Source organism: Salvia hispanica, chromosome 6 (genome assembly GCF_029641045.1).
Source record: "Salvia hispanica isolate PSC_SH4W2 chromosome 6, Shi_PSC_v1, whole genome shotgun sequence".
Lineage (NCBI taxonomy): Eukaryota > Viridiplantae > Streptophyta > Magnoliopsida > Lamiales > Lamiaceae > Salvia > Salvia hispanica.
In genome coordinates this window covers 29,082,109-29,109,641 of record NC_142697.1, presented here as the reverse complement: position 1 = coordinate 29,109,641, position 27,533 = coordinate 29,082,109, and the positions used below count along the sequence as shown (strand labels likewise).

At 35.6% G+C, this 27,533-nt stretch overlaps 3 protein-coding genes across 4 annotated transcripts; 1 reads left to right on the top strand and 2 right to left on the bottom strand.

The window, feature by feature from the left end:
• Positions 1–794: 794 nt before the first annotated feature.
• LOC125206535 (protein ROOT HAIR DEFECTIVE 3 homolog 1-like) lies at positions 795–6,096 on the bottom strand. The gene is made up of 23 exons (XM_048105780.2): positions 6,093–6,096; positions 5,640–5,783; positions 5,491–5,557; positions 5,311–5,413; positions 5,085–5,155; positions 4,930–4,993; positions 4,781–4,846; positions 4,640–4,687; positions 4,480–4,542; positions 4,337–4,393; positions 3,997–4,155; positions 3,846–3,914; positions 3,672–3,763; positions 3,443–3,521; positions 2,791–2,956; positions 2,554–2,678; positions 2,220–2,482; positions 2,047–2,143; positions 1,802–1,960; positions 1,632–1,736; positions 1,459–1,553; positions 1,284–1,380; positions 795–1,115 (listed from the first exon to the last, which is right to left on the bottom strand). The coding sequence occupies exons 1-23, from the start codon at positions 6,094–6,096 to the stop codon at positions 939–941; spliced, it is 2,370 nt and encodes a 789-aa protein (XP_047961737.2). The 3' UTR covers positions 795–938.
• A 1,111-nt stretch (positions 6,097–7,207) lies between these two features.
• Positions 7,208–11,245, top strand: TMN7 (transmembrane nine 7). Of its 2 annotated transcripts, none has more exons than XM_048104086.2 (7): positions 7,208–7,371; positions 8,530–8,694; positions 8,788–8,897; positions 9,025–9,133; positions 9,233–9,345; positions 9,567–9,717; positions 9,797–11,245. In XM_048104086.2, exons 1-7 carry the CDS (start codon positions 7,258–7,260, stop codon positions 10,952–10,954), a joined length of 1,920 nt encoding a protein of 639 aa, XP_047960043.1. In that variant the 5' UTR covers positions 7,208–7,257; the 3' UTR covers positions 10,955–11,245. The 2 variants fall into 2 exon arrangements, with proteins under 2 accessions (XP_047960043.1, XP_088916875.1); XM_089060749.1 differs by having other exon boundaries at positions 7,242–7,371; positions 8,453–8,694.
• Positions 11,246–12,223: 978 nt separating this feature from the next.
• Positions 12,224–17,335, bottom strand: LOC125205909 (beta-galactosidase-like). The gene is made up of 19 exons (XM_048105111.2): positions 16,855–17,335; positions 16,636–16,731; positions 16,403–16,515; positions 16,243–16,309; positions 16,036–16,128; positions 15,804–15,947; positions 15,453–15,541; positions 15,252–15,357; positions 15,075–15,162; positions 14,830–14,948; positions 14,589–14,753; positions 14,334–14,506; positions 14,142–14,251; positions 13,942–14,051; positions 13,738–13,848; positions 13,550–13,660; positions 13,249–13,454; positions 12,839–13,175; positions 12,224–12,762 (listed from the first exon to the last, which is right to left on the bottom strand). Exons 1-19 carry the CDS (start codon positions 17,023–17,025, stop codon positions 12,652–12,654), a joined length of 2,520 nt encoding a protein of 839 aa, XP_047961068.1. The 5' UTR covers positions 17,026–17,335; the 3' UTR covers positions 12,224–12,651.
• Between the last annotated feature and the right edge of the window lie 10,198 nt (positions 17,336–27,533).

Here is a 27,533-nt window from a genome sequence, read left to right as displayed (position 1 = left end):
TCTTCAATTTTGGTCCACCAATGGGTCACTAAAATCTACAAATATTTGGCATTTCTGCAGACAAATTTCACAATTTTTTCTCTCAAAATACGTGACGGATAGACAGTTTAATTATTGTACGAATATACCACCCACCATGTAGTAATGCAAATAAATGAAAGTAAAAATAAAAATAAAATGAGTTTCACCTAACTTTACCATCAATACTCGTTTGATATAGATTACTCGAACATACATTTACTGCATTAATCAATGTGCTGAAAAAGCTAGGCTGTAACAGCTAATTTTTTTCAGAAATATAAGAAGATAAGTATATGATCATCACGTACAAGATAACTGAATAACTGAACAAATAATAAATGCATTATTTATTTGTGAGATATCAATTTGGGGTAGGTCAAAGAATTACTACTATATACCAAGTGATAATGTCCCATGCCACATTTAATTAATAAGTTCAAATCACAGCTACCACTATTGGTGCATTATCATAGCATATTTCTACGAATTCAATATAATTAATTAGGGTGATTAAGTTCAAAATTGTGATGATTGGAATGTAAATAAAAGTTCATAAAATAGAAACAAGTAAAGTAGGCTTGATGGGCTATATTGGGCTTGGCCCAACTAGCTTATCTCTGAGCCAACTTCATCTCGAAGTATATATATACAGAGAAATAGCATTATATTATGCTACGAAAGAAAAGAGGACGGAAAGTAAATAGATAATAGCCTCAAAGGGTTTGTGAAGCCAATTACTTTTGATTTGAATACAAAATGAATAATGACCAAGTTTCAATAAATACAAAATAAATCCAACTTGTAATGATACAAAACATAGAAAAATGTGGCTTTTTTCTAAATCATAAACCACCCCCATAAATACACCTACAAGTAAACAACATCTTCAACATTGTGCACATAAATTGGCTGGTTGATTACTGCGATTTGTTGTGTGCAGAGCCAGATGAATTTACCTCAGAGGAATTCGATTGAGTAGACGCGTTTCGATTAGGATTCGTAGTAGCAGCCGACGTCCCCTCCTCGGCTAGCTTCTTTACAAGGTTCATTATAGTAGGAAGGAATTTGGTGGATACTGATATAATTCCAGGTAACTGTAGTTGTGAACACATATATCATAAATGTTATTGTATGCTAACAAATGCTAGTAACATACTAACATATGAAATACAAAGCTAAATTTAAATATTTCATAGGCAATAAGGCCATAGAGTCATGTACATGGCTACAGAAAAGAAGCATTTAAGGCTAAGTCCACTTACAACTCCGAGGCGAAACTCATTGGCCACATCCATTTGCACCCAGACGGCTTTGAGGAGCAGAAATATCATGAAAAAGACACCAAGATACAGAGGATTTCTGTCGAAATAAAGGGGAAGCGCCATAATTAGTAATCGCTCGATCAAAACAGATAAAAGAAACGAAGATCACGAGTACCTTAAAAGGGTCATAAATTCGTTAAAACCCAAGATAAGCAACGCGAAAATCGCCCATGGAGGTGGCAACCAGTTGTTGCTTCTCTTGTTGGCCTCCTGATAAGTAACATAACATAATAAGAAACGAAGCGTTAAACGAATTTTTATAACGCGACAAACAAGCCTCGTGTTTACCTGAGCAGTGATTGCCTGACCAACTGTATACTCTGTCTCAGTTTTAAACTGCCTCCATAGGGATTTGCACTGGACCGGTGTTAACAAGGTTCTCGGTGGCGGAATCTGGACAGTGAACGAACAATACGTTAATTACATCGCGCAATGTGCATAATAAGTTAACTAGCTACCTTTTCCCAACTGCTCGAGGCCAGAGGGTCTGCTGTAATACTCTTATTCCCCGAAGCTGCAGCTTTCGGGTCCATAAGAGCAAGGGACAACAAACTCTCGATATTATCACCATCGTCTTCCAGCCGGATAGCAGACATAATCGATAGCAACTTCAGCGACTTGCGCAAGAAAAAAACAAAACCATTAATTTTTAAACTAACATAATCGAATAAATTATCCGATTAAGTAAAGAATATCATCATACAGCAGAACGAGCCGTTTTAGTTATTCCTCGAATATCTTCTTTCCCAGTCCAGACACGTGGCATTGAATCAGCGTCGTGACTAAACAGCGTTGTGAACCTGTATAAGGTAGTTCGTCCAACAAGGGTTATGACATGAGATCAGCAATATATCGTATGATGTGTACGAAAAATACCTGTCTTTCATACGGATCAAAACTCTTCCAGCTTCTTCTTTCGCCTTTGCTTCAACGATCCCTCTTGCATGCGTTTCCAGTTTCGACACCATCTTATCTTTTGTTGCATTATCCATTTCAAAACCAGTAAGTGAACCGGAAAATCCGGAAACAGCCTTTTCTTTCTCGCGCTGGAGAAGCTTTCTGATTGCCGGCCATGTGTCATTGCTAGCTCCATCTAACAAAGCCTCAACGGGTGCAGACAACGCCTCGTCTAACTTTGTCTGAAGACACAAAAAAAACACTATTAGTATGAAAGTTGTGGCAACATGATCATAATGAGACCATCTCTCACCTCATATGTGCTAGTAAGCTCAGACAACTTGGCAGTCCGAACTGATTCAGTGTGCGCTTCAATGTCTCGGCCGAGTTTCTCTCTCACTTTAGAAGAGTCCCAGTTTGATTGTTCGATATGAACGCCTGCATGCAAAGCAAAAAATCACACGAAAACCAATTCGCGGGATCATCAGAAAGAAGGTTGCTGCAAACTTGTAAACACGAAGCTTATCAAGTCAAATGTAGATAACCATACCTTGAGCCTCCTCATCAAACTGTGATATACATTGTTTAGCACAATCACGAGAAGCTGCAGAGAATCCTTTTCCCTCGTTTAGGGCGTTGTTGAATGCTTCTTTGAACTTATCCAAGGCTCCGGAGCGTATATGTCCCAACATGGATTGGTATGCAGGTTGAACAAGCTAACAAAAACAAACAAGTTAAATTATAAATGTATATTCCCTTGTCAAATGGGCCCGGCCCGGCCCAGGCCCACTTGATAAGTCGGTCGGGTTGGGCCGGGCCTTGGTTTATATTTTATTTATACCAAAAACATGCTAAAAATATTAAATGCAAAAATAAATATACAAAGTGTATTCATTTGTTAGCATGTATTTATGCCCTATTTCCACTAAATCTATATTTAATTAAAAGTTTAAGTTCATTTGTGCTAGTAGTATTATTTTTTCTCTTCTTTGTTTAATCTAGAAACGCATAACTAGAGGAAGAATCACTATTGTTACTTTTGGCAGTAGATTATAGCATAGTATTAGTTGAGATTGTATTCTTAAAACTATAAATATATGAACTAATTTAAATATCCTATAATTGTTTATTAGATATTAGGTTTTGAATACTAAGATATGAATAATATATGTAAAGATAAACTTCATAGTATCATTTTATACCTGTAAAAGCTTATCTTCCAAAAAATTTCGCTTTGCGGTTCGCACACCTTCATCAAAAAATGTGGCTTCAAAATCATACCTAACATTGGGAAAGAGAATAAAACATTGGCATAAATGTCTCATGACTCAAAAATCAGATAACAATCACTAAAACCATAAAAATTGAACACGTGACAAATACTTAAATTTGAATGCAATTTAAGTATTAAAACAAATCCGAGTGACTTACTCTTTTAAACAAGCATCCATAATTGACGTCAGCTTTTTCCCAAACCCTCGCACTGGTTCAGTTTGTACTGTCTCTTCTAATTCACGCCATTCCTAGAAATATGAACAACAACTTAACGATTCATAAATTTCACAGAAATTGAAAGATAACTCAAATAATATATGTGATCAATACCGCATTTTCACTGAAAGATGAGAACTTTTCATTAGAAATCTCGTCACAACGGACAGTCGCAACCATAACCTATAAATGAACAAGGAAGCCTTTAAATGTTTAAACTTCCTCAAAAGTTTGTAGTGGTCCTAAAATCATATATGGTGGATACCTTGTGAGCAGGCAGGTCAAGGTCCTTGTTCTCCTTTATGACTTTCCATATTTGTTGTGCACTGAACGAAAAACCGGAAGCTGGAACTACACCACGCCTATCACCGGCAAGCCCACCAGGAGCGATAGACTGGTGAAATCGTTGTCTTAGACTCGCCACCTTAAATTAAAGAGAAAACGTTAACCAAATGAATGATTCATGTCTCCAATATCTAGTATATCATCAACCTTTTCTAGAGAGGTGTAATTAAATGATCAAGCAACCAACTCATTTGCAACACAAGCTTACGAGCAGTTGAAAAAAGAGTACAATTTTCCAAGGTTCAAAAACCTATATATACCTGCTCTTTGAATAGCTCTTCTTTTTCTTCAAAACTAGAGAGAGCGACAACTTCAACCTGTTATTCAATGATTCCCGAGAAATAGTAATATCACCATTTATACAAAAAAATTATCAAGATTTGATTGAATTTTTCAATCTTACATTGAAAAAATCGCTTAATGGAGTTTCCCTATGAGCTTCTGGTTTCGGGACAGAATCCCATATCTACCCAAGATAGTATAAGGAAAAAACAAAGGAATGCATTAGGGAGAAACTATAATGAAAACACCAAACGTACATTGAAGAGTTTCACAAAATGCACCTTCTGAATGTCTTCCCGTAAAACTGGTTCCAGGTTTTCCAAAGGTGTCTGCATTAACGAAAATGAGAAATGCAGCATCTAGCTAGACAATTTTAGCATATACACTTTGCACTCATTTTAGACGTATGAGGGAGAGCATACCCTTGTTTTATCACGAATAACGAATAACAAGGTTGTCTTACGCGGACTAAATAGTCTCATCATAACCTGTAAAGTGCATGTTAAATCATTGATGTATTTACTATTCATATCAAAGACTCTCAGACATCAGACTCAGACCAATAACTTGCCTGAAACACAGTTTTCAAAAGAGGTTTATTTGCAGCTTGCTCACGGCCAATATCATGACACCACCTAAATATTAAAATATATCTTCAGAGTGATTAAGTAATTCTAAAAACAATACAAAAGCTAGTGCACATCTAATAAAATTCGATAATCTTACATGTTTATCAATACTATATCCGATACAGCAAGGGCAAAAAGAGAACTTTGTTTCTCGAAAGCAGTATCATCCTGGAGAAGAAAAAAATAGGTACAATATTGTCACTTTAATAATCAATGACAACTATTCAGTACTAGATACAAGATGGAAATGAAGGCCATAAACCATGACATGCACAAAATGCCACAAGAATGTTAAAGGTCGCTTAGCATAAAGTGAGTTAGACCTCTCCTCGTTCTCTTCCATCAGTACCCTCTAAATCCATGACAACGGTACAGGGTTCCATCCCGACACACCTAGCCATCCATATACCTTTAGTGGTTTGGGACCTGATTGAGTTACACATTGTTAAAATCCAAAACATATAACAAAACAAATTACAATAGTAGAGTATATAAGCGCGTGCCTTCCCTTGAAAGCATCCATTTCTCTGAAATTAGTACCAAACAGATGATTCATCAATGTACTCTTCCCTGTCAAGAACGAGCCATACTTCACATCAGGCACATTGACTATGATCGGTGACAATCACTAAGTATAAAAAAAAATCTATACCGCTACTCTGAGGGCCCATGATGGCTACTACAGCATAAGAAAGTCCACATTCTGAAAGTTTAACCTCCTTCATGAAAAGATCAACCCCTTCGACATTGAAATTACCATCCCCGTCTATGAGGTGAGTTGAGCAACACTCTTTATCTAGGTAAACAACAATGGTTTCATTATAAAGCAATGTAATAAGTTATCAAGAATCACTCACTTCACACCAAAAAAATTGAATGTCAACACCTCAACAATTTCATGCAAATAAAAAAATGAAATGTAAATCAAATATCAAGCATAGGCTAGTCAAAAAATCTAATGACAAAGTACTCATCCAATCCAAAGCCACACATTGATAATACCACCAACCAATATTACAAATAATTGTTGATAATGATTATGGTGGATCATTTAATCGATGTGCTTTACATAATGAAAACAAACAATAGAATGTTGTATACGTACCCATGTGTGGAGGAAATTGAGAAATTCCAGTCACGGCGGCAAGCTGCCGGAGATTGGGAAATCGGAGGATTGTGCGAAGAAGGTGAGGATCCTATATAAGCGTTAGTTCGTAAGCATACATGATTTTGTGTGTGTAAAATGTGTGAATTTGCGCCTTGAAAAAGTGGATGATCAGAGAAAAATTTATTTTTAGAGCCAAAATTGAAGGAGTGGTTGTATTGAATTAGCTGTATAACTAAATACGTACCAATTCATTATGGACTTTTAGTTACTTCGTCCCAAAAAATTATTTTTTTTAATACGGAATATTCATTAAAAATACACAAATTTCATTTATACATATTATCCAATAACATATTATTCAGAAGTAATATATTATAGCTTATTTATCATTCTTATCACATAGTTCACCACTTATTTCACTAGGTGCTAATTGAATCACATGCTCTAAGTAATCATACTCCAATCAAATTTTTTAAAACATGATGAGTATTTGTTTATATCTTAATGGGCCTTTGAGAATGAGATACTACATTCTAAATTTGTTATCATGGCATCACAAGAAGTTTTTTCATTTGTAATTAAGAAATTATAAAATGTTGAATGAATTCGATTTTATGAAGGATGACTCGAATATGAATTGTGAATAGTAAATGTAATTTCTGTATTATCTCAAAAGACAAATTATCATACAAGGATTATTAATGAGAGATCATCAATTTCCCACAGCCATGAAATGTAAGATAGAAAAAATTAATAATATGGTAATTATCTTTAATTACTATAATTCCTAACACTCACAACATCAACTAAACATGTTTATTTTCCTATATAAAGTATAAAATCAATTTTCTCTGCTTATAGTATTTGCTAAGAAACCGTTTGTTTTATTTACTTGTATTACATATCATGTACTATCACCTAATACTTACCAATAAATACTAAAATAGTCAATTTAATTTAACTACTTATGACATTTCACCAAACAAAAAAAGTTATATCCGTAAATCGCATTCAGGAATAGCGACTTTGGACATTTCACCTTCTCCCATAATTCCGATTAAATTAAATAATAAAATAGTGAGTATAAAACCGCTGTTACATCTACCATTCAGTTTGTTTCACTCTCTCTCTCTCTGAAATTGGAGGATCCGAATCGAGAGAGATGGGTCGCCGAATACCGGGTCGGATCACCGCCATTGTTTCATGCTTGCTCGTGCTGTTCTCGTCGGCGCATTCCTTCTACCTCCCCGGCGTTGCGCCTCGTGATTTTGCTAGAGTAACGATTTTTTCTTCTCTCTCTTTCATTTCGGAGTTCTAGATCGAGGTTTAGCTGGATAAACCTTTCGTAATTAGATCTGTAGGTGTCGTGTTGGCTTTATGTGGAGCTTTGTTGTTATCCTATTAAATTGATCGGTGGAGATCTAGGATTTATGCTTATCAAACCGGTCTTTGGGTGATTTTGGAGCGATCCGGGGTTTTTGGTTCTGTATTGAGTGTAATAGATGGTTTTACCTTTTTATGTATGTGGATAGGTGGCATTGGGGTATAATTGGATGATTTGTTTGATGTGAGTGAGTGTTTGACTTTGATTATAGGGGCTGCATGTGTTGCTTTTGTTGCTGTCTTTCTAGGTTTAACTGCTACTGTATGATTCAGGAAAATACATGTCATTCCCCAGCATTTATATTTCTCATGATGGTTTGTGTTGGTTTGAACTCGCAAGTAGTGGCATTTTATGGTCTGGATTTTGACCGGATGTCTTGTAGTATGAAGAAAGGCTCAGTGTGAATCTTGGATTGGTATATGTGCTGTATAAAGGGGATAATATTGATGAATATCTTGCTAGTATATGAATATGGATTTGATAGGGAAAGTCAGCTGATCACATTTGTATTTTTTTTGTTCTGTGCTCCATCTAGCTCTCCATGCACTCGATCTACGAATGGTATCTGTGTTGTATAAACTATAAAGGCAATAATATTGAAGCGTTTTTTGGTGGTATATGAATACGGATTTGATAGGGGAAGGTGAATAAGTTGATCAAATTTGTATTTTAATTGCTGTGCTCGATCTGGCTCTCCATGTGCTAGTCATGATGAATAAAGTCATTTTATTTCTCCTCTTTCAAAACTTCAAGATAGCCATTGTTGATCTGATGCAGAAACATAACGCTTTTATAGATGTAAATAATTTACAAACTGATTCCTCTTCTGGCTTACCAAATCTAAGTTTCATCAATCGCTTTATTTTTTTTTCAAAAATGAGTGCGAGTGTTAGGCTTGATGTATCTATTGGCTTAAGAAACATGTATGTTAAGCATCTCGCGCTTGATAGCTAATTAGTTCACTTCTGAATAGGGTGAAGACAATGTCTTGCTCTCTCAGAATTTTATGCCTTCTCCAACTGTAATGCTTTTCTTCCCCATTCCTATCAGGGGGATGAACTTCCTGTGAAAGTGAACAAGCTGTCATCTACTAAGACACAACTTCCATATGACTATTATTTCTTGAAATACTGCAAGCCAACTAAGATTCAGAATGTTGCTGAAAACCTTGGAGAGGTGCTTCGAGGTGATCGTATTGAAAATTCAATTTATACTGTAAGTATCCATGAATAGATAAATACTCTGTAGTTACTCCTCTCTTTTTTATCCCTCTGTTCCTAATATAGACATTATGCTTTGTAATATTAGTTTAACATGAGGGAGGAAAAATCTTGTACGGTGGCTTGCAAAAGTCATCTTGATGCTCAAGCTGCTAAGGATTTCAAGGAAAAAATTGATGACGAGTACAGAGTCAATATGTAAGTGTAAACCAAGTACATCTGAATTCTCGATACTATTCTTCTACCATATGATGATATACTGGTGATGATTGCTTTATTGATTCTTCATGTTAACACCTGAAACTGAAACTGGAACTGGATGCAGGATTCTAGATAATCTTCCAGTAGCTGTACTTAGGCAAAGGAGAGATGGAATTCCATCTACAACTTATGAGCACGGTTTTCGTGTAGGGTTCAAGGGAAACTATGCTGGGGTATGTTTGTCTCTTTTTTCTTATGTTAAGCATATGTCTCATTTAAAATATTTATTGCAAACACATCTACTTGCTGTAATGCATGTAAATATTTTCCAGAGCAAAGAGGAGAAATATTTTATTCATAACCACTTAAGCTTCAGAGTTATGTATCATAAAGATCCTGAAACTGATACTGCTCGAATTGTTGGATTTGAAGTATCTCCTGGAAGGTGTGTTGCTCTTATTTTAATAATTGCACCAGTAACTCAGATTTGTTTACATGTATAGATTGACTTTTAAAGTTGAATTTGGAGCTTGTATGAGAAAAAATGATAATGGAGAGAATTTTCCACATCTGTATACCGTATAAGGAATCCCTAGGTTTTTAATTTCTTCCTGAAGTTATTTTTTTCTCGATTTTCATTTCCTTTCTCCAATATTGATCCTGCAGCATTAACCATGAGTTCAAGGAGTGGGATGAAAAGAATCCTAATGTGCCTACATGCAACCAGAACACCAAAAATATGGTTCAGGGGAGTACAGTACCACAGGAAGTGGATAAAGACAAAGACATCGTATTTACTTATGATGTTACTTTCAAGGTAAGCTCATGTAAGAATTTAAATCATCTGTCAATATCTGTTGGTCTTCCCACAACAATAACACAAGATTCCATTGCAGGAAAGTGATATCAAGTGGGCATCCAGGTGGGATACGTACCTTCTCATGAATGACGATCAGATTCACTGGTTTTCAATCATTAACTCCTTGATGATTGTCCTCTTCCTTTCTGGGATGGTTGCCATGATAATGATGAGAACTCTGTACAAAGATATTGCCAACTACAATCAATTGGAAACCCAAGATGAAGCTCAAGAAGAAACTGGGTGGAAGCTGGTTCATGGAGATGTTTTTAGGCCACCATCAAACTACGGGTTGCTGTGTGTTTACGTTGGTACTGGCATCCAGATCTTTGCAATGACACTCGTGACAATGATATTCGCATTGCTAGGTTTCCTATCTCCTTCCAACCGTGGTGGGCTGATGACAGCTATGGTTCTCTTGTGGGTTTTTATGGGGTTGTTCGGTGGATACTCATCTGCCCGTCTTTACAAAATGTTTAAGGGAACTGAGTGGAAGAGGAATACCTTGAAAACGGCCTTCATGTTCCCCGGTATACTCTTTGCAGTCTTCTTTGTGCTGAATGCTCTCATTTGGGGAGAAAAGTCATCCGGTGCTGTTCCTTTTGGAACAATGTTTGCACTCGTATGTCTATGGTTTGGAATATCAGTACCATTGGTATTTGTCGGTAGTTATTTGGGATTCAAAAAGCCCGCCGTTGAAGATCCTGTGAAGACAAATAAGATCCCGAGGCAGGTACCTGAACAGGCCTGGTACATGAAGCCAGTATTCTCTGTACTCATCGGAGGCATCCTTCCATTTGGTGCGGTTTTCATAGAGTTGTTCTTCATCTTGACTTCCATCTGGCTAAACCAGTTCTACTACATCTTCGGCTTCCTCTTCATAGTCTTCGTGATCTTGATAGTCACATCCGCAGAGATCACAATCGTCCTCTGCTATTTCCAGCTCTGCAGCGAAGACTATAACTGGTGGTGGAGAGCTTACCTGACTGCTGGCTCCTCTGCTCTGTACCTCTTCCTGTACTCGGCTTTCTACTTCTTCACCAAGCTGGAAATCACCAAGCTGGTTTCGGGCATTTTGTATTTCGGGTACATGCTCATTGCATCATATGCTTTCTTCGCCCTGACCGGAACGATAGGGTTCTATGCTTGCTTCTGGTTTGTCCGCAAGATATATTCCTCCGTGAAGATCGATTAAGGAAAACGTAGAAGCAAGAGATTCTAACAGTCTTTGGGATGGGAGACAAGTTATATCAGGTACCTCTGATTTGCAGTATGAGCTTTTAAACTGTGTAAATGTTTACACTGCTGCAAAACCTCAATTTTCTGTTGCCACTGTAGGGCTTGTCTTGTATTCTTAATAGTTTTTTCGACTTTTGTCATCTACGGTGATGTCACTTTTATGAAGATTTTGAAGAACTTTGATAGTAAACAGACCAATCATACAAATTGTAGTTTAATATATATATCATGTTCTTCCTCGTTAAAATTGTTACTACTAATTTTAGGTATAAATGTATTACTAATATTTATGCTTTGGGATAAGTGCTTGATGAGTAAGTATTTTGACCAGAATGCACTAACTGTGAGTCATTTGTAGTATTATTAATTGTGTTTCCATTTTGTTGATGGAGTAGTATATAATTGCAAGAAATTATATTCTTGATTCTGATTTATTTCAGCTTTATCAAATGGAATTTTGGTTGGGGACAAAGTGGACCATAGAGGAATCCTAAGATATTATTTGGATGAGAATTGGGTTGATTCTTATATCGACATTTGTGAGGTTGATGCATCTGATATATTAACCTAATTCTAAAATTTGGAAGAAGTAATTATATTAATATATGGATTTCTTTTTGCATACCTCATTGTCGTATTTGAAAGGGGTGTTACCTAAATTTCAACATTTGATTTATTTATAGTTTTGGCAATATATTGCCTACCAAATAAAAGAATTTGCTAGATGTCAATTCAAAAGATAACATTTGATCATAAAATCGGCCATCATATATATGTTAGTATTTGGTCAATTCAACATTTACCAACAAATAATGTCCCAAATTAATTGTGATATTTTTTGAGGACGAGAAAAAATTAATGTTTAGTGAATAAGTGGATAAATAACAAAGTAAATAAATGATGATAGATTATAAAAACTAAAAAAAGAAGTAAATGAGATTAAATAGTTGATTATTGCTAAATGAGAAAATGACTTACTTAGCTTGAACATCAAAAAAAATATCAATTAACTTTGGATAGGATGAAATGAGTATTAGTTGTTATAGTTCATTATTCATACATGAATGGTTTTATATCAATGTTTTTTCATATATTAAAATAATGCTTCTTTTTATGACAATTGTAAATCATATAATGATCAATTCTCCACATTTATATTTAATTAATTATCTAATCATCTCCCTAATTTCTAGCATTATATATAAATTCCCTCAATCCTGATTGATAATCCAAAAGCCAAGAAATCAATTAAACAAACAACATTTGATCAACAATTCTTGATAATTGCCAAAGCATTTCTTACAAATTGCTTTCTTCAGCATGAGAAACTCACAAGGCATGAGATTGTATGAATACTGGGGATTTTGCACATGAACTCGTTTTTTCGTCGCGTTGTGAATTGTGATGCACAACGCAACGATGAACAATGACGGAAACTATCCATATATACACGTTCTTCTCCCGAATCATCTTAAAATCTACTGTGATCTTGGACATAGATGGTGTGTGTTGCATGTATGTACAACTTCAACCCAACATAGCCCAAATAAAAATGGTTTGTGGTGAAAAATGGTGTCTTGGAAACTCATGATCTCAAAATTGGCCAATAGTGTGGGAGTACCTGTGTCGAAAGGAACAAACGAGCGTCTCTCATCAGCTGCAGACGGCCTCGACTGAGAGCTTCTTCATCACATTCGGACATGGATCTCCACCAAAGATCTCAGGTGTTACAGGCACCGCGCAAGATTGCTGGCCGACACAGTACTGTACAGAGAATGGGAATGATGTTTAAATTAAACACGAGCAACGGTGTTGAATGCAGAAAGAGGTTAAGAAATACCCTCTCAAAAACGTCGTAGGAGTGGAAAGCATGGCAGCTCCCCTGTTGGAAGTTTCCACAGGAGCCTTCGGGCGTCCCAAAGCTGGCAAACTTGATGGACGAGATCTTCTGACCCGAGGCACACGAGAGGTGAGCTTTCGGCCTTAATGGTTTGTCGACTTTCCCTGATGACAGCAGCTGCCAGTTCACTAAGGTTGGTTGCCATTCGAATATATTAGAGCATACGCTCGCTACTTCCCTTTTCACTAGATTGATCCCGTAAGGATTCCCTCCCCATTCTTCAAACAGGACCAACAGATTTCCGGTCGGATACAGCCAGGAACGAGGGACGTGGTACCTAGAATTTAGAAGTCCAAGACTTATCAAATTTGTGCTCGTATCTGAATGAAATACGAAGAATCTCGCGTTACCATCTCTGAGAAGCTTCGCCACAGTTGGTTAGGCACTTTTTCTCGTTGAACCACCCAGCGTAGTTGCAGGGTTCGCAGCCATTAGATGCTTTGTACTGGTTCCAGTAGCGCCCGATGCTTTGGCCATTTATCCACACCTGACCTTTACTCATGGTATTCATATCCAACGCTAAAGGCTCGTCTCCTTCTGGTGCGTTGAACGTAGTCTAGAAAACAACGAGGCGAAAGTATATGGAGATTAAGAGAAATAGCTATCAAGTTGCATAGAGAAATAACTGATCGAAAGTCGAAACACACTTACCTTGTACCATGTCAGTGGTAGCCTTTCACTGACGTACGATCCTTCAACCCATTCAACGGAGGAGCTTCCACTGAGTGAGTGAAGACTAAGAGATTCTCCTTTTAGACCGACCTGTCCAGAATTCGGTCGAGTTAACACACGGGAACGCAAGCAACGGAGATAAATACACGTGTCTTTTGTAAACTAACCGTATAAGACCATTTTTGCCATGTCAAGTCTCTTCGCCCCTCGTTGAGACCACTGAGAGAAACGGGACCAAGAACTCCAGCGTTCCACGTTTCAAAATGTGGGCCGACATTCTGAGCTCACGCAGACGAAGAAACGTGGAAACAAGAAGCAAAGATAAGGCTTCCATGTATGCACAAGGGGCAGAGAAGAGATAGAGAGCGTACCGGGAGACCAACAGCAATGCTTAGCAGCGAGATTTGGTTTACTCCGGCTTTCAGAGGCACGCTGTCCGTAAAAGTTAATTTGGGATGTTCTAGACTTCCATAGGCAGTTCCTGTAAGAAAGTCATGTAAAGAATGCTTTCTGGTGACTGTCACATTGTACGAGATGCACAACGCTCAATTTTATCAATTAGATTGCGCACCTGAAAGCTGTCCGTTGATAAATACATGCAGGGCATGGCCAGCAGACGATACTGTGAGAACAGGAGGCTTCCCCCCTCTAAAGAATCCTTCGCTCGGGTCAATCTCCACTCTGAATAACAGAAACAAACACGATAAATGTAATATTGAGAAAGGATCAAAAGAAATAGAGTTGAATTCTACACTAGACTTACTCTGTCGTATACCATAAATAGTCGGTGTTGTCTCTGGTGGTATTGATCTGCTCGACCAATCCAACCATCGTAAATGAGTTGTCCCTGTGTGATGCAGCCTCTTCGTTGTACGACTCCCAATCAAATCCTTTGCTGACAGGGGTCATTTTCATTTGTGCACTCTGAGCACCAATCTAAAGAAAAAACTTGCTTGTTATCAAGATGTTTTCTCTTTATATAATCGAGAGAACACGGGACTAAAAGGCTGTTTCTTACCCTTGCTGTATTATAAACAGTGTTCTTGCAATCTGGAAGGATACTGATGGACCAAGGAGGCAAGTTGTAGTGTCCGTTCGCAAACGCCACTTTAGCAAACGAATGCTGATTATAATTTGCAAGAAAAGCAGCACACGGACCAGACTTCGATTTGAAAACATGAGCCTGCGTGGAAGAACATCACATTTCTGTCGTGAATAATGGAATCAAGAACGAACGGGAGAATTTTAACTAAACAGACCTCCTGATAATTTCCAAGTGGAGTTACTGTAGGTTCTCCCGATATTAGAGCTGGCTCACAGAGCTTGATGGCTCTATGCAAATCTTTCAGATGACCCCACTTAGGCTCCCTCATTAATCCTACACATCAGAATTAAGATGTCGAGCCACTATCCAGCCGTGAATTTGAATGCTTAAATTGAACTGGAAGACAATTACTACATCTAGAGCATAAAACTTTAACAGAAACAAAATTCGTGTACGGACCATATTCATCAAGAGGCGCATCATAGTCGTAGCTAGTAGCGATAAACGGACCACCAGCAGTCCGGCCGAAGTTTGTACCTCCATGATACTAAAGAAAAGGAAGTAAAACACACTTAGCTAAAATGAAGCTATCATCAGTTTTATCTAGTCAGCCAGTTTAGAGAAAACACAATTTACCATATAATAGTTAATGTAAGAGCCTCCTTTTTGAATAAATTTGGCAACGGAAAAGGCCAGGTCTTCAGCTGGTCGATATGGAACCGGGCCTCCAAATTCAGTAAACCTGTAGAACAAGTAGAACAATATTGCAAGACATTACTTTCCTATACAACCTATTAAATATACTCTTTGTCGAAATAGATCGGTTTCAGTGAGTACCAGCCGGTCCATGCTTCAGTCCACATCTTCGGTTTGTAAGCCTTGTTGGGCGAGAAGTAATCACAGTAGAAACCATTGCACGTGTTAATCTGCAAAGGCAATGTACGAGTAGGTGGACTGTCAACGACAATAATCACACACGTCGTTAGGAGACATAGTTGAAAGTTGAGCATACTAATTTTATATTCAAGAATGGCATCATGGCATGATAGACGAAGGAAGCGAAACCTTGTGCATAAGTGACAAGATCTTAAACGTGATCGGTGACCATGAATGCGGACAAGAAACTATACAATACTAAGTACTCAACATGCAAAGCATAACTCAAATGAGAAAAGGAGCAATACTAACAATAGGATCGGGGGCGTCGTCTTGCTTGCACATGATCCACGGGACACCAGTGCCGAGACCCACAGCCATTTTGGCCGCCCATTCTGTGTATGCCCGCCCTGGTGCACCCAGCTCGTACTCCATCGGCCCATACTCATTTTCAATCTATCACAAAGAACACATTTTTTTCAAAGGCCTTCCAATTTCACCTAATATAATGCTTCAGAAAATCGAGTGGGAGCATTTTGACTACCTGAGATAGTATAATCGGACCACCCTGAGTTTCGTACAGCTTTTCAGCTTTCATCATTGTCACAATCTTCGTTGTGAACTTTTGCATCGCAGCCTTTCGATGACAAAGAGTTTCATGAGCAACAACAAACAAGAAAACCAATTAAAGGGGCTTCTGAAGTACTATCAATCTATGGAACAAAACTTGAAATTTCAAAGAAATTAAAACCTTAAAAGGCTCATTATCAGTCCTGAAACTAATGCCTGGTACATACTTCAGCCAAACTGGGAAACCCCTGAGATAAGAAACAGCAAGCAAACAAAAACTTCAAATCAAGAAAACAGACACTAATTTTAGAAAACATCCTCAGCTTGTTTAGTATCATTACCCAAAATTCCACTCAGCACAGGCATAAGGACCAATTCTGAGGTGGGCATAAAGCCCAGCTTCCTTCACCAGCTTAATAAACTTCACTAAATCATACCTCTCCTCAAAATAATACTGCAAAAGATTCTCTTTTTAAATTCAGCCACTGACAAAATATTAAGCACAACTCACTCTCACACACACTCACACAGTTCAATATCTCAAAAAGCTGAAAATGCACATTCAAGTTCCAACCTTTCCAGGTTCAGGCTCATGCCCATTCCAAAACACATAAGTCTGAATCACATCTACTCCACCTTCTTTTGCCTTCTGAATAAGATCTGGCCACATCTGCAACTCCCATTAAAATATTTCCTTAAACAACATGCATTTAATGGGAAAGAAAAGGAAAAACTCAAATTTCAAGAAACTGCAAAAGGAAAGATTTTTTAGGCTACATTGCCATCAATATACCTCAGGAGTGCTTCTTGGATAGTGTATTGATCCAGAAATGAGAATCTTCCTCTGCCCATTAACAGAAATGGCCTTTGAATCATACGAAACAGAAGCCTCTCCACAAGAAACCCATGAGCTCAAAAACACCAAAAATGCGTTACACATTGCAATATCCACTTTCAAACCCATAATGCCACGAATTGCAAGAAGCCCTTCTCCAAGATTGTATTTTTAGATAGAAATATGCTTTCTTTTATTTTTCTTGTTATATTATCTTATGCAAAATATACTTTGATTCCTCCTATCCCCTTTTCCCACTTTATTCTATGCTTGTTCCAATTAGAGAGAGAGAGTGCATCACAAAAAGTTGCAAACTTTAGCGGCAAACTGTCAGGAAAAATAAGGCTAACAGCTGTTATCCTTGACCTGAAGGTTTGCCTTTGCCCCCTCTTTGGTTCTCACTCTCTAATAATGAGAAGATGCACACGCATTAATGTGTGTTTGTGCGTGTATTGTTCATAGATATATATATATGCAAACTTAGATTTTGGTGCTCTGAAGCTGCTTTTGATGACAGACCAAAATTTATGTGCTTCATTGAAAGTGGAAGTTGGGCCCACTTTTTCATGCTTTTGGACCCACCAAAAAATTTATGGGTCCTACCTTTTTGGAATCTACTTACCCCAGTAAAAAAAATTCAATTGATTAAATATAATTCATCCAATTCCAAAAACTATAGGACAAAGCACAAATCTTGATAGTAAATATTATTGTGTGGATATAGATTTAATTGGATAAAATATAAATTGGATGAAATTTAGTTATAGATATTTAATACTACTCCACTTTGATTTGAACAAACAATGTGACTTTACTTGTCATTTCTAACATTCATTATTTTGGTATTTAAGTCCCACTTTATTGTCCCCCAACTTGATCATTTATAGCTTCACCAAATAAAAAAAAACTTATTCATCTATTTTTTTCTTTGGTTTTGCAGCTTGCAAGCATTCACATTTGGTTAACAAATTAGAGAATAAAACGATCTCTTTCCGTAATTTATGCTTAAAAATTATGATTATATCATAAGTAACAACTCTTAGTTGGCAATTAGGACCAAATCCACCAAGAATTTAGTCTCTCACCCAGTTGGAGATATTTATAGTTTAGAGATAATATTTGAAATTTAAAAATAAAACTTTTATTCTTCATTTATTTTTTGCTATTTATATGGGCCGGTTTCTGTAGAAGTTTCTAGGGAATTGATTAAAGAAATATTTTCAATTGTACAGCTATATGAATTAGATAAGATTCTTATTTCTTTTACTTCAATTTTTCATACTATCATAATAGCAATTTATTTGCACCCCAAATAGTGATTAAGGTATCTTATCTGCTAATGTAAATGAGTTTGTGATTGAAATCTCACGAGTTTGAATTTCGCAACATTTATAGTTAATTATTATTGACCATGTCTAGATTAATTATTTTCTCCTAATCACAACATAATTACAGTTATAGAAAACCATGTGATAAACAGTTTGTCCCACTTAAAAATATTAAAATAAGCATTTGTTCAATTAAAAATATTGCAATAATAACAAACAACCCATTATTACTATATGTGCATAATTGCGTCTACCTATAACATACTCTCCAAACAAGTCTTGATATCACAATTATTGAACTCGTATTTAATTCAATTTATATAGCCTAACTGATCTGAATTAATTCATTATTTATTTCAAAATTCTGGATGCATACATTTATGTCACAATTTAATAAATCAAAGTTCTTTTCTTTTTCTTTTTTATTTTAACTTAAAACGAAACTTTGCAAAAACTAATTTACAAAATTAATTATATTAATAATACCTTATCCATATTCATACACATGAATTCCTCTGTTCAGCTTCTCATCAACATGATTTTTTTTATCTGATTACTATAATCATCCAATGTCCATACATTATATTAGAAATTTTAATATTATATAATAAAACTCGTTGCAGTAAATAAATAATAATTGAAAAAGTATTTTTTTTTTAATAAATTTGAGGCTTCTAATCTACATCAACTAGTTCATTTGATTTTGTGGGCCATATGATTGATCGATCCATTTTAATGTTTAAGCTTAATTAACATCACTATAGGACCCAACTACTATGACTAATCGTTTTCTTTTTGTATTATTTTAGTCTATTTATAGGGATGGGCTTCAATCATAAAAAAAATATTTAAATCAAATATTGTAGGGCTAGATTTCAAAATTATGTCTTCCTCTACCATTTTAAGCTCTTTGATTAATTGCAACTCAATTCACATTCTTTATTTATTATTATTAGTACAATTTATATCAATTAATGTTACCGATGATTTTTCATTCCGATTAGTGATCAAAATAAACCCACTCATAACTTATTGATTTTTTTGTAGGTGACTATTGTGAAAATAGTGTTAATAATGATTAATATTTTGAAAAATTTTAAATTGTTACTTCAAAGATATTAAGACAAACAGAATCCCTATTTTGGAGAAATGATTGTAATATTTTGGCATCATTGCTAAATGGAAATTATCCTTTATGAGCTGTCAATATGTATTTTGTTCATTAGCAATATGTCTTTAACTTTGGGGTTGATTGGCTGGCTAAATTTCTGTTCAATATACACCATTATAGATATATGACCTGATTTACATTATTTTAATAATTATTATAAAGAGTATTATGTTGATCTATTGGTGGCGTGTTAGCATCACATATTAGCTAGATCATGTATCCATTATTCAATTTTATTTCTATTCAATTCTTATTATTATCAAAATTACTTCATCGTTAGGTAATGTTATCTCTAATATTTTTATGAATGTTCTATTATTCAAGATTAAATAATATTATAATATTAAAAAATATTTTTTTTATATAAAAAAACTAAAATCTATAAACCATAACTTTTTTATATTTTAATGTGGCACTCTTAAACTATCAAATTAAATAGCTCCAATATTTTTTGTGACTAATTTATTTGATTTGGACCAGTCCAATTGCAAAAAGGCCCAAAGGGCCGCTTTCAATCTTTGGTCGATCCTATACCTTTTAAAATCCCAACTCTCTTCAATTTTCAATTTTCAAATTATAACTATTTTATAAATGTAAGAATGTTAAAAAAAATAATTTATGCTTACTAAATTAGTTTGGCGCCTTTCTCCTTTTGATTATAGCTAATGAAGAGTTCTCTCGAGCAATCGATTCATCTTCTCTTATAACGTAATGTTCCAATCCAAGTAGAGCATAAGCATGATTTTTGTAATTAAAATTTGAGGATATTTTATAATACAAATATCTAAAAATAAATAGAATATATAAGAAAAAAGTAGAGAATTCTAGAAAAAAATGGGATGAAAATTTTAAAACAAATACATAGGTAGTCTATATATACGCCAATTACGTTGAATTGACTGAATTTATCAACAACTATAATTCTTACATTGAAAACATCACACAATTGAGTTTCCTTCCAATCTTCTGACTTCGGAACAGAATCCCATATCTATAGGGAAAAGAATAAAGTAAACTATTAAGGAAAAGTGTAACGAAAGCACCAAGTATATTAAAGACTTTCACAAAACTCACCTTTTGAATGTCTTCCAGTTCCAGGGGAGAGCATACCCCTGTTCTATCATCATGTATGACAAGCAACAGGGTTGTTTTACGTGAACTGCGTACTCTCATCGTAGCCTATACAAGCATGATGTATCATTAACATATTGATCATATTATCGACTTTTAGACATTGACTTAAACAAATGACTTGCCTGAAAAACTGTTTTCAAAACTTCCTCAAGACCAATGTCACGACACCTAAATATTATAATATATCTCAATCAAGTAACTCTAAAAAAGAATATAATATTTAACATGTAACAATTATAATCTTAAAAATCTTACGTATTAATCATCATTATATATGATAAAGAAAGAGCAAAAAGAGAACATGGTGTTTTGATGATTTCCTGTAAAAGAGAAAACCATAACATGCACAAAATGCAACTAGAATGTTAACGGTAACATAATAAAAAATGAGTTATACCTCTCCTCGTTCTCTTCCATCTACCCTCTAAATCTAGAACAAAAGTGCAGGGTTCCGTGCCGACAACCCTAGCCATCCATATACCTTTAGTGGGTTGGGACCTGATTGAGTAGGACATTGTCAATATCTAAAACAAATAATGAAACAAATTACATAGCATAGTCAATAAGTGCATACCTTCCTATAGAAGCATCCATATCTCTGAAATTAGTACCGAACAGGTGAATCATTAATGTCCTTTTCTCTGTCAAAGAAGAAAACGTTTTTCAGGCACATTAACAATGATAGGTGAAAATCAAAGTATAACATATCTATACCACTACTATGGGGGCCCATGATGGCTACAACTGCTACGAAAGCCCATTAACCTCCTTCATGAAATGATCCAACCACCCGACATGGAGTATAGCATCCCATCTATGAGGTGAGTTAGGCAGCCGTCGTTATCTAGACAAACAACATTGTTTCATTGCAAAAAAAGATAGAATGAGAATCACTTAAAAATAGAACTAACAGTACATTAAAATGGCGTTGCAACATATGTTGCAATGAATTTGTTGTATGATAACTCAGTTGTTCCATGGATTAGACGTGCAAGCTCACAGGTTGAAAGGAGATGAAGTTAGATGTTGGAGCATTGGTCAGTGGCATTGGTTAGATCAACTAGCCGTTAGTTTTGTATAGGTTTAAATACACTTTCTGTTTTTAAGTTAGTTAAGTTTTCGCTTTCGATTCCAGATATCATGTACACGATCTTTCAGCTCGACCGAGTGAATAAGAAATCTTATTTTTGCAATTTCATCTTCGAATACACAATAGTGATTCAATCATTTCAGAATTGGTGCCTAGGTTATCAGCTTACTCCTCAATCCATGAATTGACTTGAACACCAACAATAATTGACTAGAACACTAATAATAAACAATTATCAACTTACTCCTCAATCGATAAATTGACTTGAACATCAACAATAAATTGACTAGGACACCAACAATAAACAATTATCAATTTTAATATACAAAACTATGCAGCATAATTCGATGGTGGAATTCTCCACTAACTTCAAATGCGATTCTCTATTCGAGGTTCACAGATTGTCCAGATGTCGAAGAGGATTGCACTCATGGCTACAGTGGCGATCATTTGGAGGACCCGGAACAAGATTATTTTTTGTGGAAAAATATGGGACGCAACTAGGGTCATCTTTGAGATCAAAGAAGCTACCTACAACATCTTGTACTCACACTTTCCACATAAACAGGTTCTTCTCCACCTTCCAGACAAATGATGGAATTCACAGGTTTCGGATGTTTGGGTACTCGACGCACTTTGAGGGTTTTATCCCGTGGGGTTTTTTCCCCTTGGGGAGTTTTATCCCATGGGGTTTTTTTCCAAGGGGTTTTAACGAGGCCCGCCCACTCTGGGTTTACATGGGTGACTTGAACTGTGATCGTCCTTTTTGGGAGTTGACCCCGTGTTGTTCGTTTCTTGGTCTTTACCATGTTGCTTTGTACTCCCTCCGTCCACGAATAAGAGTCCCGGTTCATAATTACCATAAATGGTAAAGAGACCCCACATTCCACACATATCATTTAAAACTAATATACATACATGTGAGACCCCTGTTCCACCCGCCCACTTTTCTTAGCATTTCTTAAAACTCGTGTCATTTAGAAATGAGACTCTTAATTGTGGACAGAGGGAGTACTAGCCAACTTGTGGCTATTCCTCTTGTACTTCCCCGGGTATGTCCGGGTGTATGATGTAGAGACGTTTGGTTTTGGTTCTATTTGATTTTTATTCATAAAAAAAAACTAGAAGCCTCATGATTGTTGACCTAATTTGCGATAAACTATGATTCCAACAATCAAATGTCTTAAATTTCATGCGAACGTAAATCAATTATCATGAATCGGTCAAAAAATACCCAATTTTACGAAGAAGGTGAGGATCTTGGGCGAAGGAGAGAAGTTGTAAATGAATTTATTAATAATCGTCTATTAGTGATTTTTTATTTATTCCTATTCAAGCAGCGAAATGACAAATAAAAATAAAAATAACCAATAAAAAGCGTATACCGTTTCCTAAACGCTCATGTCAATCCCAATGCAGTCGGTTGGTCCAATCAGTAATTACTAATTATAGTTATTGGCCCACAATACCTTTAATGTGAAATAGATGTATATTAATGAATAAATTTATTAGTTTTGGGGGGGCTATTGTCCGCCCCATTGTGGGCGACGCGGACGATAGCGCGCCCGATGCAACATGTTTTACATTTTTTTTAATTCTTCAAAATTTTATATATACACCACAATTCTATTTCGTCCTTTCATTCGTCCATTCACTTTTTCATCTCATTCTCTCTATTCCAATTTATAAAATGAATCCCGGTGATTTTCCAAGTCCGAAGAGTCCTGACGGATTTTCGATGTTTGGTGGTGGTGCACGGTGGCCGAGTACAGACCCCGATGAATACCGGCCCTTCGACTCCAACACCCAGTACGATCCCGATTTCAGCGCGGATTCGTATGGGCTGTCAGACACGGAGCCGTCTCCCAAAACCCGGCCCCGGCCCAGACTTCAACTGTGGGACATGCCTACGCGGAGTTGGTGGAGGCCGCCAACTGTAGGATGTTGTTGGACACGCACCACGCCCTCAGGCAGTGCGAGGACCCGGGCGAAGCCGAATACCTCAAGTGGATGATCGATGATCTGTGGCGCAGGTTGGGAATGATGTAGAGTATGCTTTTATTTGCAGTGCACTTATTTTTAATCTCCACTCTTGTAACTTTTTTTTAGTGAAGTAAATGTAGGATTTGCCTTAATTATGATGCTTTTTTATTTTATTTTGCAAACATTAAAATTAAATACAAAATTAAATTGTGGTGCTATAGGGGCCAGTTGGGATCACCTACTACTTTTCCTACCCCATCCCCTACTCTACCCTCATAAACATAAGTAATGAGCCCACCATCATATATCACATTTGTGAGAGTTGGAGTAGGGGATGATTTAGGAAAAGTAGTAGGTGATCCCCACTGGCTATAGGACATCCCACTGCAGATGGAAGGATAAGAGGATAAAATTTTGATGTGACGGAAGATAGAGCGTCCTATAGGACGGACTATATGGCGCCCATCTTGGATGCTCTAATTACAATGCTATTAGTTGAGTATAGTTATACTAGAAAACTAAGTACTACTCCTACGGAAAAAAAAAAGGTAAGATAGCAGACCTAGACACCAAAGTAACAATTATTTTTTAATGAAAGAAACTATTCAAAATAGAGGTACTATTTCATTTAATTCCATTTTTACATTTTATTCCTATTTAATAGTACTACATCATCACGGAGAGTGTTATATTATTATCTCATAACTTAATTGCTAACTACAATTAAATAATAGCCATTAGATATTCAAATTAAGGGCTTAGATCATTAATCCCTAAATGTTAATACAATCAACAAAAAACGTCAATAAGGCCATAGGATTAATTACAAAAAATATCAATATGGGTATTAATGTCAATTAACTACATGTTTAGTTATAACTAACTTTAAAAAGAAATCCCAAAACTTTAAATTCATATAACATGTATCAAATTAAAGATAATTTCAGAAGGATTCCAACGATATATCATACATGCATATGTTCCGACGTCAAAATTTGAAAAAAAATTCGAAATTTTTTAATTTTTTCGTATAAGCAAAAATGTCAACATACTATATAAAATATGTCAATATAATACATGTAGAATGTCAATATAAGCAATAAGTTAATATTCTTAAAGCATTGTGTTGATATTTTCGGAACACTATATTGACATTTTCATCCAAAACCCTAATTTGGAGTTTTTTTTTTATTTTTTTCGATTTAATTAATAAAAATGAAAATTACACGTGGCAAATTGTAGACCACACGTTTTCTAAAATCCTATAGCCTTAAATTAGTTGTAGTTAACAATTAAATGATTAGTTAGCAATTGATCACTCCCCGCTACTTCATCAGACAATTTTCCTCTCTTATATTTTTTGGGAAATTTGGTGTTCGAGATAAAATTAATATGAGATTATTTGTCATTATTTTTCGTTATAAAAAAGCCAAAATCCAAAAACCATAACTATTCCAATGATCAAATTATAGCCCAATATTTAATTACTACCAGTCCAATTATAAACCTTGTGTCGATCCTGTAGTTCCAACTGCTTTTGACCTTGTGTCGATCCTATAGTTCCATATGTCTTCAATTATCAAATTATAAATTATACAGTACTAAATTTGCTTGGTGCCTCTCCTATTGATTTTAGCCAATGAAGAGTTCTCTTGCGCAATCAATTTGTTAATATAACATAATTTAACTAATGAAGTTATATAGTAATTCGGCACAATATTATAGTACTATTTCATTACTAATTGCAAAGTTTGGAACACAATATTATAGTACTATTTCATTACTTATTGCAAAGTTTGGAACAAAGGTAGAGAGTGGTAATCGATGCATAGGTATGGACAAAGATCAACTACTGGGGAGTAAACTATGATGCATAAGCAAAGATGATAAGTATCTACTACTTCCGAAGCGAATGAGGACATAAATGAATTAAAACACACAAAAAAAAATATAAAAATGATGAGAATATGCATGTACGTTCGAAGACCTTAATTGATTTAAAAGGTGTTTAACCTTAGACATTTCTATGATGGGTGATCCCTTTGAACAATGAATGGTATGAGAGCCAAGTCTTTGCACTCTTACAATGTGGAGTGGAGTCGTTTTGATTGACGACTAAGAGTGTCATGAAAGTAAGTTATCAAACCATGTCAGCGTAAAATCTTGATTGATTGCAAACTCAAAACAAATCAATAATTTGATAATTTGCATGCGAGTTTTAGCTTATTGCGAAAACCGAATTGATCGAAAGTTCGTAGAATTTTCATGCAATCTTTCTAATCTAAAGTGACAGTTTGGTGAAAAGATAATTTTATCCTTTTTGGAGGGAAAATGTGAAGCTATTTTATTTACCCTTTTGGTCATTTTGAGAAATGACAACCATTGGATAGAAAATTGGTCCAATTAAATGATAGCTTCCCAATCAAGATTTGGAACAATTATTAAGCAATATTGAATCTGCAAAATGAAACATAGAGGGATAAGGGAGAGAAGAAAGAGTGCATCGAGTCAGACCCCCAATCATCGCCGGAGCGGCGGCGGACGGCAGCAGCGGTTGTGGTGTGATAACGAGAGAGAAGGTGAGAAGGAGAAAAAGAGAATCGCGGCGACAGCCGGGACAGCACAGCGGTGCACTGGGTGAGACGGCGGGAGAGATGCCGGAGATGAGGAGTAGGAGGCGGCGATGCAGCTTTGCAGGAGGGGTGACGACGGGCGTGAAGAGAGAAGAGCGAGGGAGGTGGACGTGAGAGAGGACAGTGCTGGGGATAAAAAAGAAGATAGAAGATAGGACAGGGCAGCCTCACAGCCATCCCACACGACAACGGCGAGGTGGTGTAGGCCGGGCAGGGATGGCGGCGGCGGCATGAAGGAGAAGACGGGAGGAGAGGGAGGCGGACGAGCAGCGCAGCCTCGCAGGCCATCGCATTTGGCGACGGTAGCACCTATTAGGAAGGAAAGAGGGAGAGAGGGATGGAGGTGCCGCATGTTAGTTTAGGGTTTGAGGAATATTAATTCAATGTATATTGTTTGGACTTTAGTTTATTGTTTAATGGGCTTTTAGTGTGTTGGGTTTTGGAGTAGTATAATTTAAATTTTAAATAATAATATAAAATTATGCACTCAATTTATAGTATTATAGTACATCTTTTTTAGTTAAATAGAATTTTAATTTGAGTGGTGTCTCTATTGTTATATTTTATGCTAAGTTTTAATTTGGATTCTAATTTATTAAATTTTATATAATATATATTTTTAAATTAAAATTTCTTTCATTAATTAATTAAATTTATATATAGTTAGAATTTAGTTGAGTTTGATTTACTAATATTTCTATTTTGTAGACATCATAAAATTTTGAAGGGTGTATAAATTGAATTTATATTTAGCTAAATCAAATAAGTAATAATTTAAAACACAAATAAATAATGTTAAGAAGTGAAATTAAATTAATGTCATTATTAAGTAAAAACAATATAACACCACATTAAAATTTTTATAAATACGAACACATATTATGTGTTATTTTCTTGGGTATTATTAGATCGTACATTTGGTGTTACTTCGACTCAAGAGGGAAAATATAATTTTCAAATCTTTTATACTAAGTAATTAAATTCAAAGTATATAGTGAAATTGAGTTGACTTTGATTTCCACTGCTATGGAGCGGAAGGAATAGTAATTAAGAATATAAAAGTATTGATGATAATAATATTCCATATTTTGAACGATTGTGAATTTTTTTGATTAAGAATAAAAAATTATATCGATGATAATAAAACTTAACGAAATGAAATTGAACACATCTGTAAATATTTTTAAATAAGTTAGTGTTTTGTCTTGGACAAACTGTATGTTGTTATACCTAGAAGTACACATAGTTATAATTGAGTTGATTTTGTTAATCGAAACTGGTGAACTATTTATTCGTTC

Coding starts and splice junctions, on each gene's coding strand:
- TMN7 (XM_048104086.2), top strand. CDS start 7,258: ATGGGTCGCCGAATACCGGGTCGGATCACCGCCATTGTTTCATGCTTG. Junction 7,372..8,529: donor CGCCTCGTGATTTTGCTAGA/GTAACGATTTTT, acceptor CATTCCTATCAG/GGGGATGAACTTCCTGTGAA. Junction 9,134..9,232: donor TCAAGGGAAACTATGCTGGG/GTATGTTTGTCT, acceptor AATATTTTCCAG/AGCAAAGAGGAGAAATATTT.
- LOC125206535 (XM_048105780.2), bottom strand. Junction 4,688..4,780: donor TTATTCGTGATAAAACAAGG/GTATGCTCTCCC, acceptor TCGTTAATGCAG/ACACCTTTGGAAAACCTGGA. Junction 1,554..1,631: donor GTCAGGCAATCACTGCTCAG/GTAAACACGAGG, acceptor GTTACTTATCAG/GAGGCCAACAAGAGAAGCAA.
- LOC125205909 (XM_048105111.2), bottom strand. CDS start 17,025: ATGGGTTTGAAAGTGGATATTGCAATGTGTAACGCATTTTTGGTGTTT. Junction 15,163..15,251: donor CTTACATTAACTATTATATG/GTAAATTGTGTT, acceptor CCTTTTCTTTAG/TATCATGGAGGTACAAACTT. Junction 13,176..13,248: donor GGCGAAGCTTCTCAGAGATG/GTAACGCGAGAT, acceptor TCTAAATTCTAG/GTACCACGTCCCTCGTTCCT.